Source organism: Carica papaya, chromosome 4 (genome assembly GCF_054855325.1).
Source record: "Carica papaya isolate Zhongbai chromosome 4, ASM5485532v1, whole genome shotgun sequence".
NCBI classification, from domain to species: domain Eukaryota; kingdom Viridiplantae; phylum Streptophyta; class Magnoliopsida; order Brassicales; family Caricaceae; genus Carica; species Carica papaya.
In genome coordinates, this window is record NC_142312.1 from 29,031,386 (window position 1) to 29,044,512 (window position 13,127).

The 13,127-nt window shown below is 34.4% G+C and overlaps 2 protein-coding genes across 2 annotated transcripts; both read right to left on the reverse strand.

Annotated features, from left to right (window-relative positions):
* Positions 1–1,971: 1,971 nt before the first annotated feature.
* Positions 1,972–4,316, reverse strand: LOC110820665 (fructose-bisphosphate aldolase, cytoplasmic isozyme 1). The gene is made up of 3 exons (XM_022050221.2): positions 4,157–4,316; positions 2,699–3,381; positions 1,972–2,510 (listed from the first exon to the last, which is right to left on the reverse strand). Exons 1-3 carry the CDS (start codon positions 4,182–4,184, stop codon positions 2,148–2,150), a joined length of 1,074 nt encoding a protein of 357 aa, XP_021905913.2. The 5' UTR covers positions 4,185–4,316; the 3' UTR covers positions 1,972–2,147.
* Positions 4,317–4,646: 330 nt separating this feature from the next.
* LOC110820664 (uridine kinase-like protein 3) lies at positions 4,647–12,581 on the reverse strand. The gene is made up of 15 exons (XM_022050220.2): positions 12,432–12,581; positions 11,354–11,510; positions 10,363–10,454; positions 9,776–9,845; positions 9,527–9,645; positions 8,801–8,897; positions 7,405–7,484; positions 6,831–7,025; positions 6,597–6,680; positions 6,446–6,506; positions 6,267–6,327; positions 6,013–6,106; positions 5,853–5,925; positions 5,469–5,551; positions 4,647–5,317 (listed from the first exon to the last, which is right to left on the reverse strand). The coding sequence occupies exons 2-15, from the start codon at positions 11,505–11,507 to the stop codon at positions 5,144–5,146; spliced, it is 1,437 nt and encodes a 478-aa protein (XP_021905912.2). The 5' UTR covers positions 11,508–11,510; positions 12,432–12,581; the 3' UTR covers positions 4,647–5,143.
* Between the last annotated feature and the right edge of the window lie 546 nt (positions 12,582–13,127).

The window sequence follows — 13,127 nt, forward strand, 5'->3', positions numbered from 1 at the left end:
GTTGAGAAGATCTTTTTGAAATGAAGAGGAAACCATAGTGAAAAAGTCCACAATAATCCATTAATGGAACGTTGGATCCTCCATTTCAAATGATTGCAGAGGTAAAGCATTTTTTTTTTCTTTACCATTTCTTCATTTTCACTTTTCTTTTTTGCTTTGGATTAGTTAAAGAAAGAAGTGATTGAGGGAAAACTTCATTTATAAGCATACAGAAGGGTCAATTAATCAATTTGTTATGCTAATTGAAACCAAAGTTTATGCATATACACGGGTGTATATATATATATATGTGTGTGTGTGTGTGTATGTATACACATGATAGTCAAAGACTAACTCAATGGCTTTCTTAAATTTTTCTTGAATGATGTGAGGTTTTCAATGCAAGACTCATTGACATGGAGACAATATATATATATATATTATATATATATATATATATACATACACATTACATATTATTATCCTATTTCTTTCAAATTTATTATGTAAAATCTTATAAAAATAAAAAATCTACTCCAATACATATATCACGAATAAAATAAATGTATTGACTATTTGGTGAATGTTGATTTTTTTATATATTTAAATGTCAATACTTCTTACAAATAATTATGAGTGTCTTTTAATCCCGAATGTACATAATACATAAAAAAAACTCACTCGTAAATTTTTTATCTCTATTTGTAATCAAATATATATATATATATACATATATATATATATTAACTAATTGTTTTGGTCCATCCCTCCCCTCCATCATTCACGCATGCCCATCTCTACCAAGTTTTCTTTTTTTTTTTTTTTTGTGAGTGGCGCAGAACTAATCAACTACATGTCCATATATACATACATATACATATATAGATATATATGTAATATATGCGGACTATACTTACATCGAGCTTCTTTAGAGATCAAATTAACAAAAAGAAAAAAAGAAAACATTTCTTGTTGATTTAACTTTTGCTATGCGATTTGATCATCATGATAAATCCTTCCACTCATTTTTAACTTATTTCTTTCTTATTTCTCAAGACAACTAGAGATGATGCATTTGCTCCTTTCCACATAAAAGAATTCACATATGATTTGCGAATTAACGGCATGTATGTATCTTCATCATTTTCGATTAAGTATTGAAAGATAGGAACTGAAAATCGAGTATTAAATATTTAAATAAATTCAAAAATAAAAAATTCGACTCAAAAAAAATACTTAAACAAAAAATTGAATAGATAAATTTAGAACCGAATAAATTAAAAAATATACAAAATTAGATCCCGACAAGGTCGATATTAATATAAAATTGTTATAAGTTTTTCAAACATTCGATTTTTCAACATTTTTATTTAATTTACTAATTAGATATTTAACGAATAAGTACATTCACAAACTTTTGGATGCTTAAATTCGATTTTTCTAGTTGAATTTTTTTTTTTTTAAATATGAAAACTTATTATCAACTAGCTAAAGTTAAATTAAAATTAAAACGTGAATTGAGTTTTTTTCGAGTTAAATTTAAAAAGCTCTTAGTGGTATTGAACTTACTACTTTACGAATATATGAAAATATATTTTTTACATTTTTTGTATATAAGATTATTGTAAGGTCAAACTTACAATTAATACAGAAATTATATTTATAACTTAAATTTAACATTTTAATAATTATATATATATGATACTTTTATATATCAATAACAATATAACACAATTTAAACATATTATTATGTGAAGTAATTAAAATATATAGTGTCAAGTTAAGAATGATTTATTTTTGTTTTTGTATATTTTAAGATAAAGTTACGTTTTCTTATAATATAAAAGTAAATATGTTTCAGCCCTTTGTTCATTAATGCTTACAAACATTATAATATAAAAGTAAATATTAAGGTTTCTCTAGCATTCTCTATTCCATATATATATATATATATGTATGTATGTATGTATGCATATGTAGATAAGATGTAAATTATCTGAGGAACCGGTTAAAAATCATATATCAATATTGGTAAATGGTAACAAAAGCAGTCAATTGGTAGAATATGTACGGATGGCCAAATCAAGCATATTGCATGCGTGACGTAGAATTGGAAATACAAATTTTGATCCCATGGAGAAGATGGACGTATTCAAGTCTCCCATAATTCAGTACTTGTACCCCTTCACGTACAAACTCTCTGAAGCCAACCCGCCGGCAGCTTCTCCGGCGTACTTTCCGAGAGTGGCCTCGGAGTTTGCTGTGCACCGCTCCAGGAATGCCTTCTGCGCTTTCTCCACGTTCTCCTTCTTCCCGCCCCAAATCTTGAGTGTGCTCTGCTGCAGAGCTCGTCCAAATGAGAACGAAAGTGTCCATGGCTTCAACACCTCTAGCTTGTTCATGGCGTTCAAGTTCAACGTTGCTTCTTCCTCGCTTTGCCCGCCGGATAAGAACACGATTCCCGGCACTGCTGGTGGGACGGTCCGGCGGAGTGCAGTAACTGTGTACTCTGCAATCACTTCGGCTGCTACCTGCCCAATAATCAAAATGGATCATCGTCTTGGATCCTTCCTTATGTTCTGGTGGTCATGAATATGTACAAGCAAATCTTTGAGATATATATATATATATACATATGTATATATAAGTGCTTTTATTCGTACTATTAAATAATTTAAAAAAAGAATTTAGTCAATTATTTTATATTCTGACAAGGTACCTTGGGACTGTCTGAACCAGGAGTGACCATGTTGGGTTTGAGGAGAGTGCCTTCAAGGAGAACATGGTGGTCGTTGAGAGCCTTGTAAACGGCAGCAAGAACGGTCTCAGTGACGGCGGCGCATTTTTTAATATCGTGAGATCCGTCGGTGAGAACCTCTGGTTCGACAATGGGAACCAGCCCGTTCTCCTGGCAAATGATGGCGTAACGAGCCAAGCCCTGCGCATTCTGCTGGATGGACAACTCGGACGGCTCGGTGGTGCCGATCTTGAGGACAGCACGCCACTTGGCGAAACGAGCGCCGGCTTTGTAGTACTGCTGGCAGCGGGTGCCGAGAGAGTCGAAGCCTTGAGTGGTGGTTTCGCCATTGGTGCCGGCTAATTCGACGGTGCCCTTGTCGACTTTGATGCCGGGGAGGACGTTGTTTTCCTGGAGGACCTCGACGAAGGGTTTGCCGTCGGAGGTTTTCTGGTAAAGAGTTTCCTCGAAGAGGATGACACCTGAGAGGTAGGAGAGGGCGTTGGGAGATGTGAAGAGGAGCTCGCGGAGAGCTTGACGATTGGACTCGATGTTCTCGACGTTAATGCTAGCCAGACGCTTGCCTATGGTGCCGGTGCTCTCGTCGGCGGCCAAGATACCTTTGCCTGGGGTGGCAATGTACTTGGCGTTCTTGATCAGCTCATCTGTGCGTAGAAGATTTTAGGAAAAAAAAAAAAAAGGTGGTACTCATTAAATAAGCTGTCTTTATATTTATAAATTAATAATATTGAAGGGAAATATATGTGAAGATTTGGTGATTACTGCTTTAAATTATTAAATTATTATTAAATGGTAATTAATTTGAGCAATGGTGCATGAATTGAGAAGTGAAAAATAAGAAAAACTTTAATTAATTTTTAGGAGTATTTGTATTGTAATGCAACATGATCTTCTTTTTCTTTTTTTTGAAGAGGAAACATTTGAAGTATTAAAGAAAACCAAATCCTCTGGTTTGGATTTGAATTGAGAGAGAAACGAATTAGATGAGTAATTAATATTTGAAGGTTAATTTACGTAGTAATTAGTATATTACAGAAATTGCTTGAGTTGCAAGTAAATTATACATGCAAACACCCCGCGCCGACTGTGCATGCCATGTGAATAATCAAATCAGATTTAACATCATGAATTGTTAAAACCCCATAACAGATTGCTTTATGAGCAGGCATAGTATACAAAAGAATTGCCTATACATACATACATACATGAACTGCTACTAAAGCATGTATGCACGCTGGGGGTAAAAATTGAAGATTACTTTGACAATAAAGCTTTGAACGACTGGAAGTCAGAAACCCAATAAGATTTGATTGTGACGACACTGCACTGACCAAGTTTGTTGCCTTTTTATTTCTTTATACACACATATAATATTTATATCCTGAAACACAGAGAGAGAGAGAGAGAGAGAGAGAGTACCTGCGTACTTGCCAACAAAGGCAGACATGGCTTAAGATTTTAAAAAGAGAAGATAAACAGGACGAAAATGCAAAGACAAACTCACCCAAGCATTTCTCTATATAGCTGACCTTTTCCCCAAAATACCCACCAGAATCCAAAACTCCCAACCCTCATGTCCCCGCCACGTGTCCACACATTAACCAAAGGAAGGTTATCATCCTCGGATAAACCAATGAGTGATCCCTCTCTTTCCTATGTGTCACCCCCCACCCACGTTACTCATTTTTGTGTGGAGAAACAAGCTCTGCTCATCCCTTCTTTTCAAAAAACCCACAACCCACCCTCCTCTTTGTCTCAAACTCTCTACGCTTCCAACCACAACTTCCGTGCAACCAAATTTATCTTCAACATATGCATACATGTACATACGGCACGAAAAGAACTCAAATGTTGACATACGAGCAGATTAAGAGGATTTCTATGTTGAGAGAATTTGAAAAACAAAAACTGGAGGTAGGAATTTTATGACATATAATAAAGTGAAAGTATCCGAGATCGCAAATACAAATATAATGGGATGGGTGGGTTGTTAGCTGGTACCGAGCTTTTCAAGGGGTGCCTATCTTAATAATCTCCCTCCCCCCGTAAATTATGAATTGAGAGAAAAATATTGTCTTGTGAGTATTGACTACCAAAATACTTTCTTGTTACTCTTCAGACTATCTAAACACCAAACTGTTTAACCCATCTTATATAAATTTATAATAACTAAACAAACATCTCCCCCTCCAAGTCCCAACCACTCTCAGCGCTACCCTGAGCTTCAAATCAAGGCAGGGCAAAAGGAAAACCTGATGAATTATTATAAAGTCAAAATTGAACCAAAACTGGAGGGCGAAAAAGGAAAAGACAAACAAGCTTCGATCAATTATCACATTGTTGGTGCAATGATAGTTTGGAAAATGATTTGTCGGTTCAACGATGACAGCTGCAAATGAATTGCTTCTAGGAGCCAATTACCACTTGCCTTTCATCATCATCTGTTCCGAAATATCGGTCACCAAACTCACCCATACCGGGTACTACACGAAAATCTTCATTTAACCCGATTTCAATCTCGGAGGTCACAATCTTTAATCTCGGGAATCGTTTGCAGACAACATGCACACCCTGGGGTGCCTGAAAAAAATCAAAAAGACATGATATGAAGCATTATAATAAAAATATATGTCCATAAAGCAGAAAAGAAACCATTGGTGACATCAAAACACCAAAGGCCATTTGAAGAAAACTCTTAGGCAGCAAAGGAAGAAAAGGAGTGTTAACTTACAGATATGAGATTCAGAAATATGATATTGGACTCTGGTACACCCTTTCTTATAAGTAGGTTAATAGCTTGAACTGCTGAATTGCCTGAAGAAAAGCTCAGAGATATTAAAAATTTTAACTAGAGTGTCACAGTTACCAGGTTAGAATATAACGTATCAACTTGCCCTAAGAGAAATTTCAGCAATATTAAAATTTTTTAGAATTTTACAGTTACCAGGTCACAGTGTAAACTCTCCTGTATTTAAAAGCTAGTGTCATACTTTACAACATCATACACATTCAGCATTTTCTTTTATTTTTTCCTTTGCTTTTTTTGGCTGAGGGTGGGGGGAGAATGTAGGAAAGTAATGAAGACAGGCGTATTGCAGAGAGATGAGGAACTGACCTGTCCCTAAAATAGGATCCAATAATAAAACATGCCTCTCTGAAATGTCTGTTGGCAATTTTTCATAGATAAGCTAGCACCAACAAAGCAACCAGAAGTCAGGAATGTCAAAATTTGCTAAAATGAAGCACAATGTAGAGATAGCAGGGACTTTGAATACCTGCTGGCCATTGTCACCTTCTCGATGAATGAGGATTTTCCCAATCTTGATACCTTTGCAGCATGCTCGCAGAGCATTCTCCATGCTCTCACCACTTGGAATAATTTAATGAATATCAATCAATTGTATTTTTATTGCCATTGCATTAAGTTGTTTATAAAGTAACAAATAACTAAGAACAGTGATATCAGCAAAATTTGGATATTTTTAAGATAAAATTTTCATCGTGTTGAGATTTTGGATTATGTCACTACCTTCTGATTACAGAGACACCACACAACCTCTTACAGAAATCTACACCAGAATATACAGATCCTGTATTTGAAGCAAAAAAGAACATTAAGAAGCAGGCAGATAAAGAATTTCATCCACAACAACGTGGGTAAGGAGCAATCAAAAACTACTAAATAAGATAATGTGTATATGAGCTTACCAGTTGGGGTGATCACCTGCTTTTCTGTAAATGGTAAATGCCCAAGACCATGTTCCACAACCTGGAAAAAATGCAATAACGTTGATAAGGTAAACAAACCAAATATAGAAGCTGTTGTATCATATATGAAACACGTGGAACTTATACCTACCAAACGAATCAACCGATCAGAATAGAAAACAAAATCATGTTTTGTCGTCAGAGAATCGCGTATGAGAGTGTGCATACCACGTATCTGCATTAGACGATCAGTAAATGTATTAATCACCTAGAACATGGACCTCCAGAATGCATGTGTCTAATGGTTAACTAGACTAGCAAAAAAGGACTAGTGACAAGACAAGGATATTATAAGGTCATTGAAAGCACACACTGATCATGATACCTGAAAAGTTGATTGAATAACATATAGATTGGGATATATTTTACACAGATCATGCTGACCAAGCTTCGTCCGGATATGTTGCACAATCAAGTCAATTGCCACGTGATTATCTCCCCCGCGTGGAATTATGATATCAGCATATTTCTTAGTTGGAAGTATAAAGTCATCAAAAGCAGGCTTCACAAACTTTGAGTACTGCGTCGACGATAATAGAATATTAACAACAAATTATCAAAAAAGACAATAAAGAAAAAGTAAGAAGCAAGCAAAATGAATTTGACAAAAATAAAATAAATGAAATGAAAATTTTGGGAGGATCAGTAAAGAACAGGAGGGGGACCGGAGGATGGGAGAGAAAAACCTAATCTTAGAAGTTGAAACGTAAAAGAAATGATGTAGTGGAGCATATCAATTAGTTGGAATATAAAAGAAATTATCCTTTAACATATTTTTCTTCTTACAAAATATAAGCATTACATTCAAGATCTGATGTATGGATTAAGATCATAAATGTTCAACACACATTGAGATAAAAAAAATCTTAAAACCAGTAAAACATCAAAAAGTAGCAAACCTGATCAAGTACAGCACCAATATCTCTACCCTTCTCAACAGTATCACGCCTTATCCTCCTTGCCAATCGTACATCAGCATCTGCACTGAAAATTTTTACAATGTGAAGTAACAGCCCTGCTTAGTGACACAACCAAATGATGCAAAAACACTTTCCACAACATGTACAAGACATTTTCCCATTTGATAGATATCCAGCAACTGCAGACTCCAGCAGAACGACAGGATAAAACATCTAAAGGAACCAAAGTGAAAGCCAATGTAATAACTGGGAATTTCATTTCAGATAACAAATTACAAAACAACTCCAAGAGACCAACTGAATGCAAATATATATAAATGATTTGGTAAATTGAATACCTATATCAGTTGAACGAAAAAATGAGAAAACTGTTTGTGAGACACAGACCTAGAGAACAATGCAGATTGCCTCCACAGTCAAAAAATTCAACAGGATAATGTTTCATTCAAGTTATTCTAGTTATAGAGTTAACCCCTCAACTACGATCCCAGGTCCATGTACAGTTGAAGGAAAGGTGCATTACCAACACTACTATTTTCATTTGCATGTATTTTACTTTTCAATCATCAGCAACATACTCCATTCACATAAAAGACAAAGCCTATATTCAAAAACTTGGTTAGAGCCTAGAAATATTGTAACTTATAATGTATTAGTCAAGAAAGTGTTTGAAATTGCTAAAACAAATGTGATTAAAACCAATAGAGTCCTCCAAATTACTCAAAGAGGGTAAATTCTTCTTTGAAAAATAAGCAATTACGTTTTTGGATGAAGTACTAATTGCAAAAACTAAACAATTATGTACTGTAAAAAATTAATAAGAATTGTACATATTCATTATAAATGTTTTATGACATTTTACGTATATTGTTAATTTTAAAAAAATATCAATAGAGTACTTGAGTAAACTAGTGACCAAACAATAAGAACCTAAAAAAAATTAGGAATTCAGTGTTTATTTCTTACTGTTAAGAACTTAAGAAACACCTTGTATTTTATGTTACCAAATGCAGAGTTTAGGGCAATGTGCTTAAAACAGTTTATGAACAAAAGAATAAATAATCTCAAACAACCTCTAACTATTGATTTCAAGGTTCAAAAAGAAAGGGAACTCTTTACCCTATTACTTGTAAGAAGAAATACCTTAATATACAGGAAAACATTTACAAGAAAATATTTGATAAAAGATTGACATCAATGTTAGGCTATTTTCTGTTGTGGAATAAGATCCCTATAAAATACAACAGAAAAACAAATGTAAGGCTCGCTTAAGCATAAGACTATGACTGCGACCCCAAAATTTGGAATTTACTTAGAATAATACTGAGATCACAAATAATAGACAATCAATGAAAAAGAAATAAGAAAAGGAGACCTGTATCAACAAATATCTTCATGTTCATCAACTCACGGACACGAGGATCGTGAAAAATCAGAATCCCTTCTAAAATTATAACATCTGAAGGATTGACCTGCAAAGTATTTAAAGCAATGGCAGCCTTTTTTAGTGCATTAAATCTAGATTACATAGCCAAATCAGCTCCATATCTATGGATGACACAACTGGAGAGAAGATATGATAGGACCTCAAATCAAGGCCACTGAAAAACAGGCTTAGCACACCAATTAATGAAAAAGAAAAGAACACATTGCAAGTCAGATAAATGTGAGTACAGTAATCATCTACTAATGGATAAAACAAACGGAGATACAGCATTCCCATTTTAAATTATTTTACTTATCTTGTAAATTTCTTCTTGTGGAATACCATCTTTTTTATTGAGAAAATCACTGAATATGACAAGGTTGAGGGAGAAATATTAACAATGATGAACTCAATTCCAACCTTGGTTTTATCGTTTTTTTTTTTTTTTTTTTGTGAGAGAAAGATGCCTCTAAAGTAGATTTCTTGTGAGCAATGCCAAGAGACGCTAAGATCCTAAATATGCAATCCCAAACAGTCATTTGTATTCTCCAGAGTGAAGAAACAGGTAAAAGACTAACACGCATCTGATTCCAAGATGTCCATGGAAGCATTTTGTGAACAAAGTCTCAAATCCATATCAAATTACAAGATGTGGCAATAAAAGAAGAACAATACCCTTCTTGCTGGAAAAACATTGTTCTTGTAACTCTTGAAGTCATAGTTTGGAATATCTACTGCTACACCACGTCTCAGGTTCTCCATAGACCATAATAATTTTCCAGTGTCAAATGCATCTATAATAAGAGCAAAATAGACTTGATGAAGTAATCTAAAAAAAACTAATGACGAAGGAAAAAATAATTCTTTATCGGACAATATATAAGTATCCAGTAGAATATGAATTTGTTGGACAAATCTCCTTACCAGGATGGTCAAAGTTGTACTCATGAACTCGTACAAGTTCCTCTTCAGTCAGATTATGGTAGAATGAATCCTGTCATATAATTTATGTGGTGTATTTAGTTTTAAAGGAAATTTGTTTGAATCTGTTTACATCATGAAACCAAGATTTCTTTCTGAACTTCAGCATCAGTTATAGAACTAAGAAGTTGGATGCAATGAAAATTCATAGGAAAAATCTGTCACTTCTTTTTTTCCTTGAGACAGGGAAAATATAGTACTTTTTTAGGGGAAAGAGATAGAATAAAGATCCCAGTAAATAAATACAAGCAGAAAAACATCACATAACTATGGAATGAAGCATAACTTTTTCTTGAGAAAGAAACTAAAGCATACCTACCAACATGATGACAATTAGTAATCAACAACTATAAAATGATACATATATCAACTCCATTTCAAATAAGGTTCAAATGAAAACCAATAGCCAAAAATGTACATAGAGAACTGGAATGTGATCCCTACAATTAGAAGCGCTTAAATACTTAAATTCAAAATGAAAGACATCATGATGCTAAAAAATACTACTTGAAATCTGGAAAAAAAATTACCTGGTTAACAAGTACAACACGCTGATCATGAAGTTGCTGAATAATCATATCACAGACAGTAGTCTTTCCAGATGCAGCACCACCAGCAACACCTAACCATAATTAAATCAATTACAGAACAACTAGAAGACACCCCAGACAGAAGAAAGCTAGAACCACTCAGGAAGCATAGACCAACACTATTGTAACTTCAACTAAGAGAATAATTAATTATTTGCATGGCACTTTAACAGGCCTTGGCCCTAGGCATGTTATATCTAATAAGTTCTGTCAGCGAAAGATAAGATATAACCCCAAACTGGTGAGTATATCCAAACAATTTCTGATATTGCATGTGATATGAGGCACTTGAAATAAACCTAGTAAACACATTGAAGCTCATTGTGCCTGACCAATGACCTTTAGAAGGATTCGAGATATCGTGTCCATGGTTTAAATGGGATGTCTCAAAGTGCTACATCTAAAGAATAATTATCATATCACAGTTCAAAACCATCATTTAGCTATGTATGAAAAAATAAAAAAGATTTCATGGCCCAGGCAGAGTTATCCAAGAGGCCGATAGAAGAAACAGGGAGTTTACTTGTTTATGATGGATACCATCAAGTGCAGCAAAATCATGACATAAGCATACTACAGCCATAGCAACCAAGGGATTAAAAGCAAGACCTGGAAACAACTAAACACCAAGACAGATATCACAAAGTGTAAAGACAATGGATGAAGCTCTTCCTCGGGAGCTATATTTCAACCAACCCATATTTAGCATTTATTATATATGGTCTAACAAAATATAAATAAAGCACAGAACACAATCTTTTGCTCCATCTCAATGATCTCAATAATTACATAACATTTTCGTTGAATACACTGATCATTAGAGGTACCCATATGATCCAATCCAAAATTTATGCCAATGTTTCTTGCTTTATCTATGATAAGCAACATGAGAGATTAACGTTTAACCAACAATTCCTGAGCAAATACTCACCAATTACAAAAGGCTGTTTCTGCATTTCTTCGGTTGCAGAGGTGGTTGCTTGTCCTATTTCTGTATTTCTTGAGTCTAAACCATCCATATGGAATCCAGAAAAATGGACTCCTGAGGAGGCCTCTATCATATCAACAACTGATTGGGAATCCATCCCCTGGGATGCGAGAAATTTAAATGCCATGTAAGGACATAGAACAATAATGCAGCCAAATCAAGTAGGCATATCTTGATTGAATTGACTTGAATTTAGTGGCTTTTTTAAAGCAAAATTTTTAGGAAAAGAAAACAGAAAAGACAACAGATTCCATAGGCAAATCGGAAGTTTTCTTCCGATAGTAGCTGCTCCTTTTGCATTCTCAATTACAGCCAAAAGGAAAAAAGCAAAAACAAAAACCGAAAGAGAAGTTATCTACGGTTCATTGTTTCAGTAAACAAGCCCAATCAATCAACAATATGAGAAGTGCCGTGATGCTTATTTCTTCCAGCTCCACATACCAACTGAAATTTCATTTTCCAACAACTTTGAAGAACGCACACAAAAAGCAGAATCAACTCCACACCATTCTAGGCCGCAGAAAGCAACAACCTGACACCTATCCTGGCACTTGTTTTATCATTATATATAGACCAAACCCAAAGTACCAATATTCATGGCTTACTATTACTGTTATTATAATATGTATCTGCACACAGGTAAGTGAATGCTGTCTACATCCACAGACGGATTTTAAGCATAAAATTCACGCAAAAACTCGATAATGTGAATTCAAAGCTTAGAAATCGCCTCAGGAAGCATCATCTTCTTGCTATGATTACTCAATTAACAATAATAACCACAGATCAGTAACTGATGACAATCAAATCGTTATTAAAAAACGAGGTGAACTCGGTACTCAAAAACAAAGAAATGAATACATACGTTCTCTCTCATTCAATGAATTAACCTCCAGAAATTGAAAACAGATCATTTTAACGGAAAACAAAGAGAGAATGCATCACGCCATAAATGCAAACAAGAAAAAAAAAAAAAAAAGGAAAAAGAGCTGAATAGAAATACAGATTTGCATTGAAATACCTGGATTTAACACGAATTAAAACGGAGGATTGGCGAACAGGCAATGATATGTTTATAGGGGAGAGAAACTGGTATTTATAAATTTAAGAGAGAGAAAAGAGTGAGGGGTTATATAATTAAGCTGAGATCACGGACGCCAGTTGATTTTGAGGTATTTATAGGGGAGCATGGAGGTGGTGAGGAGAGGGAGACCCTTTTCAGCAAAAACATGTATTAGCAAAAAAGGGCTCGTTATTCAATGTATTTACAATTGGACACCCGGTGAGAAAGAGAGTGAAAAGAAAAGCCAGCTGTTTTGGATTCTGTGCGCTGCGGTTTTTAGAAATGAAAATCAAGGCATTAAAACGCACCGGATTAGATTTTAGATCGAGGATCCGCGTAAGCTCCGAATCAGATGTCGGGGCCCACTTGCTTTTTCAACAGTGCTCTCATTGACTTGGGATTTATTTACTTTCTTACCATCTAAGATTTTATAAATTCACAAAAATTTTATTTTTCCAAATTTAATTTAAATTTGAATGCAAGAAAAATCAAATATGTTTTTTTATTCGGGGATACGATATAATGATTATGTATAATCTAAATAGATTTTATGCAAATTAAACTTTTTTAGCCGATAATGCAAATGATTATACGCTTTTATTATGAGATTTTGTATTAAATATTATTATAAGGTGACTTAGTCCAAAATTGAAC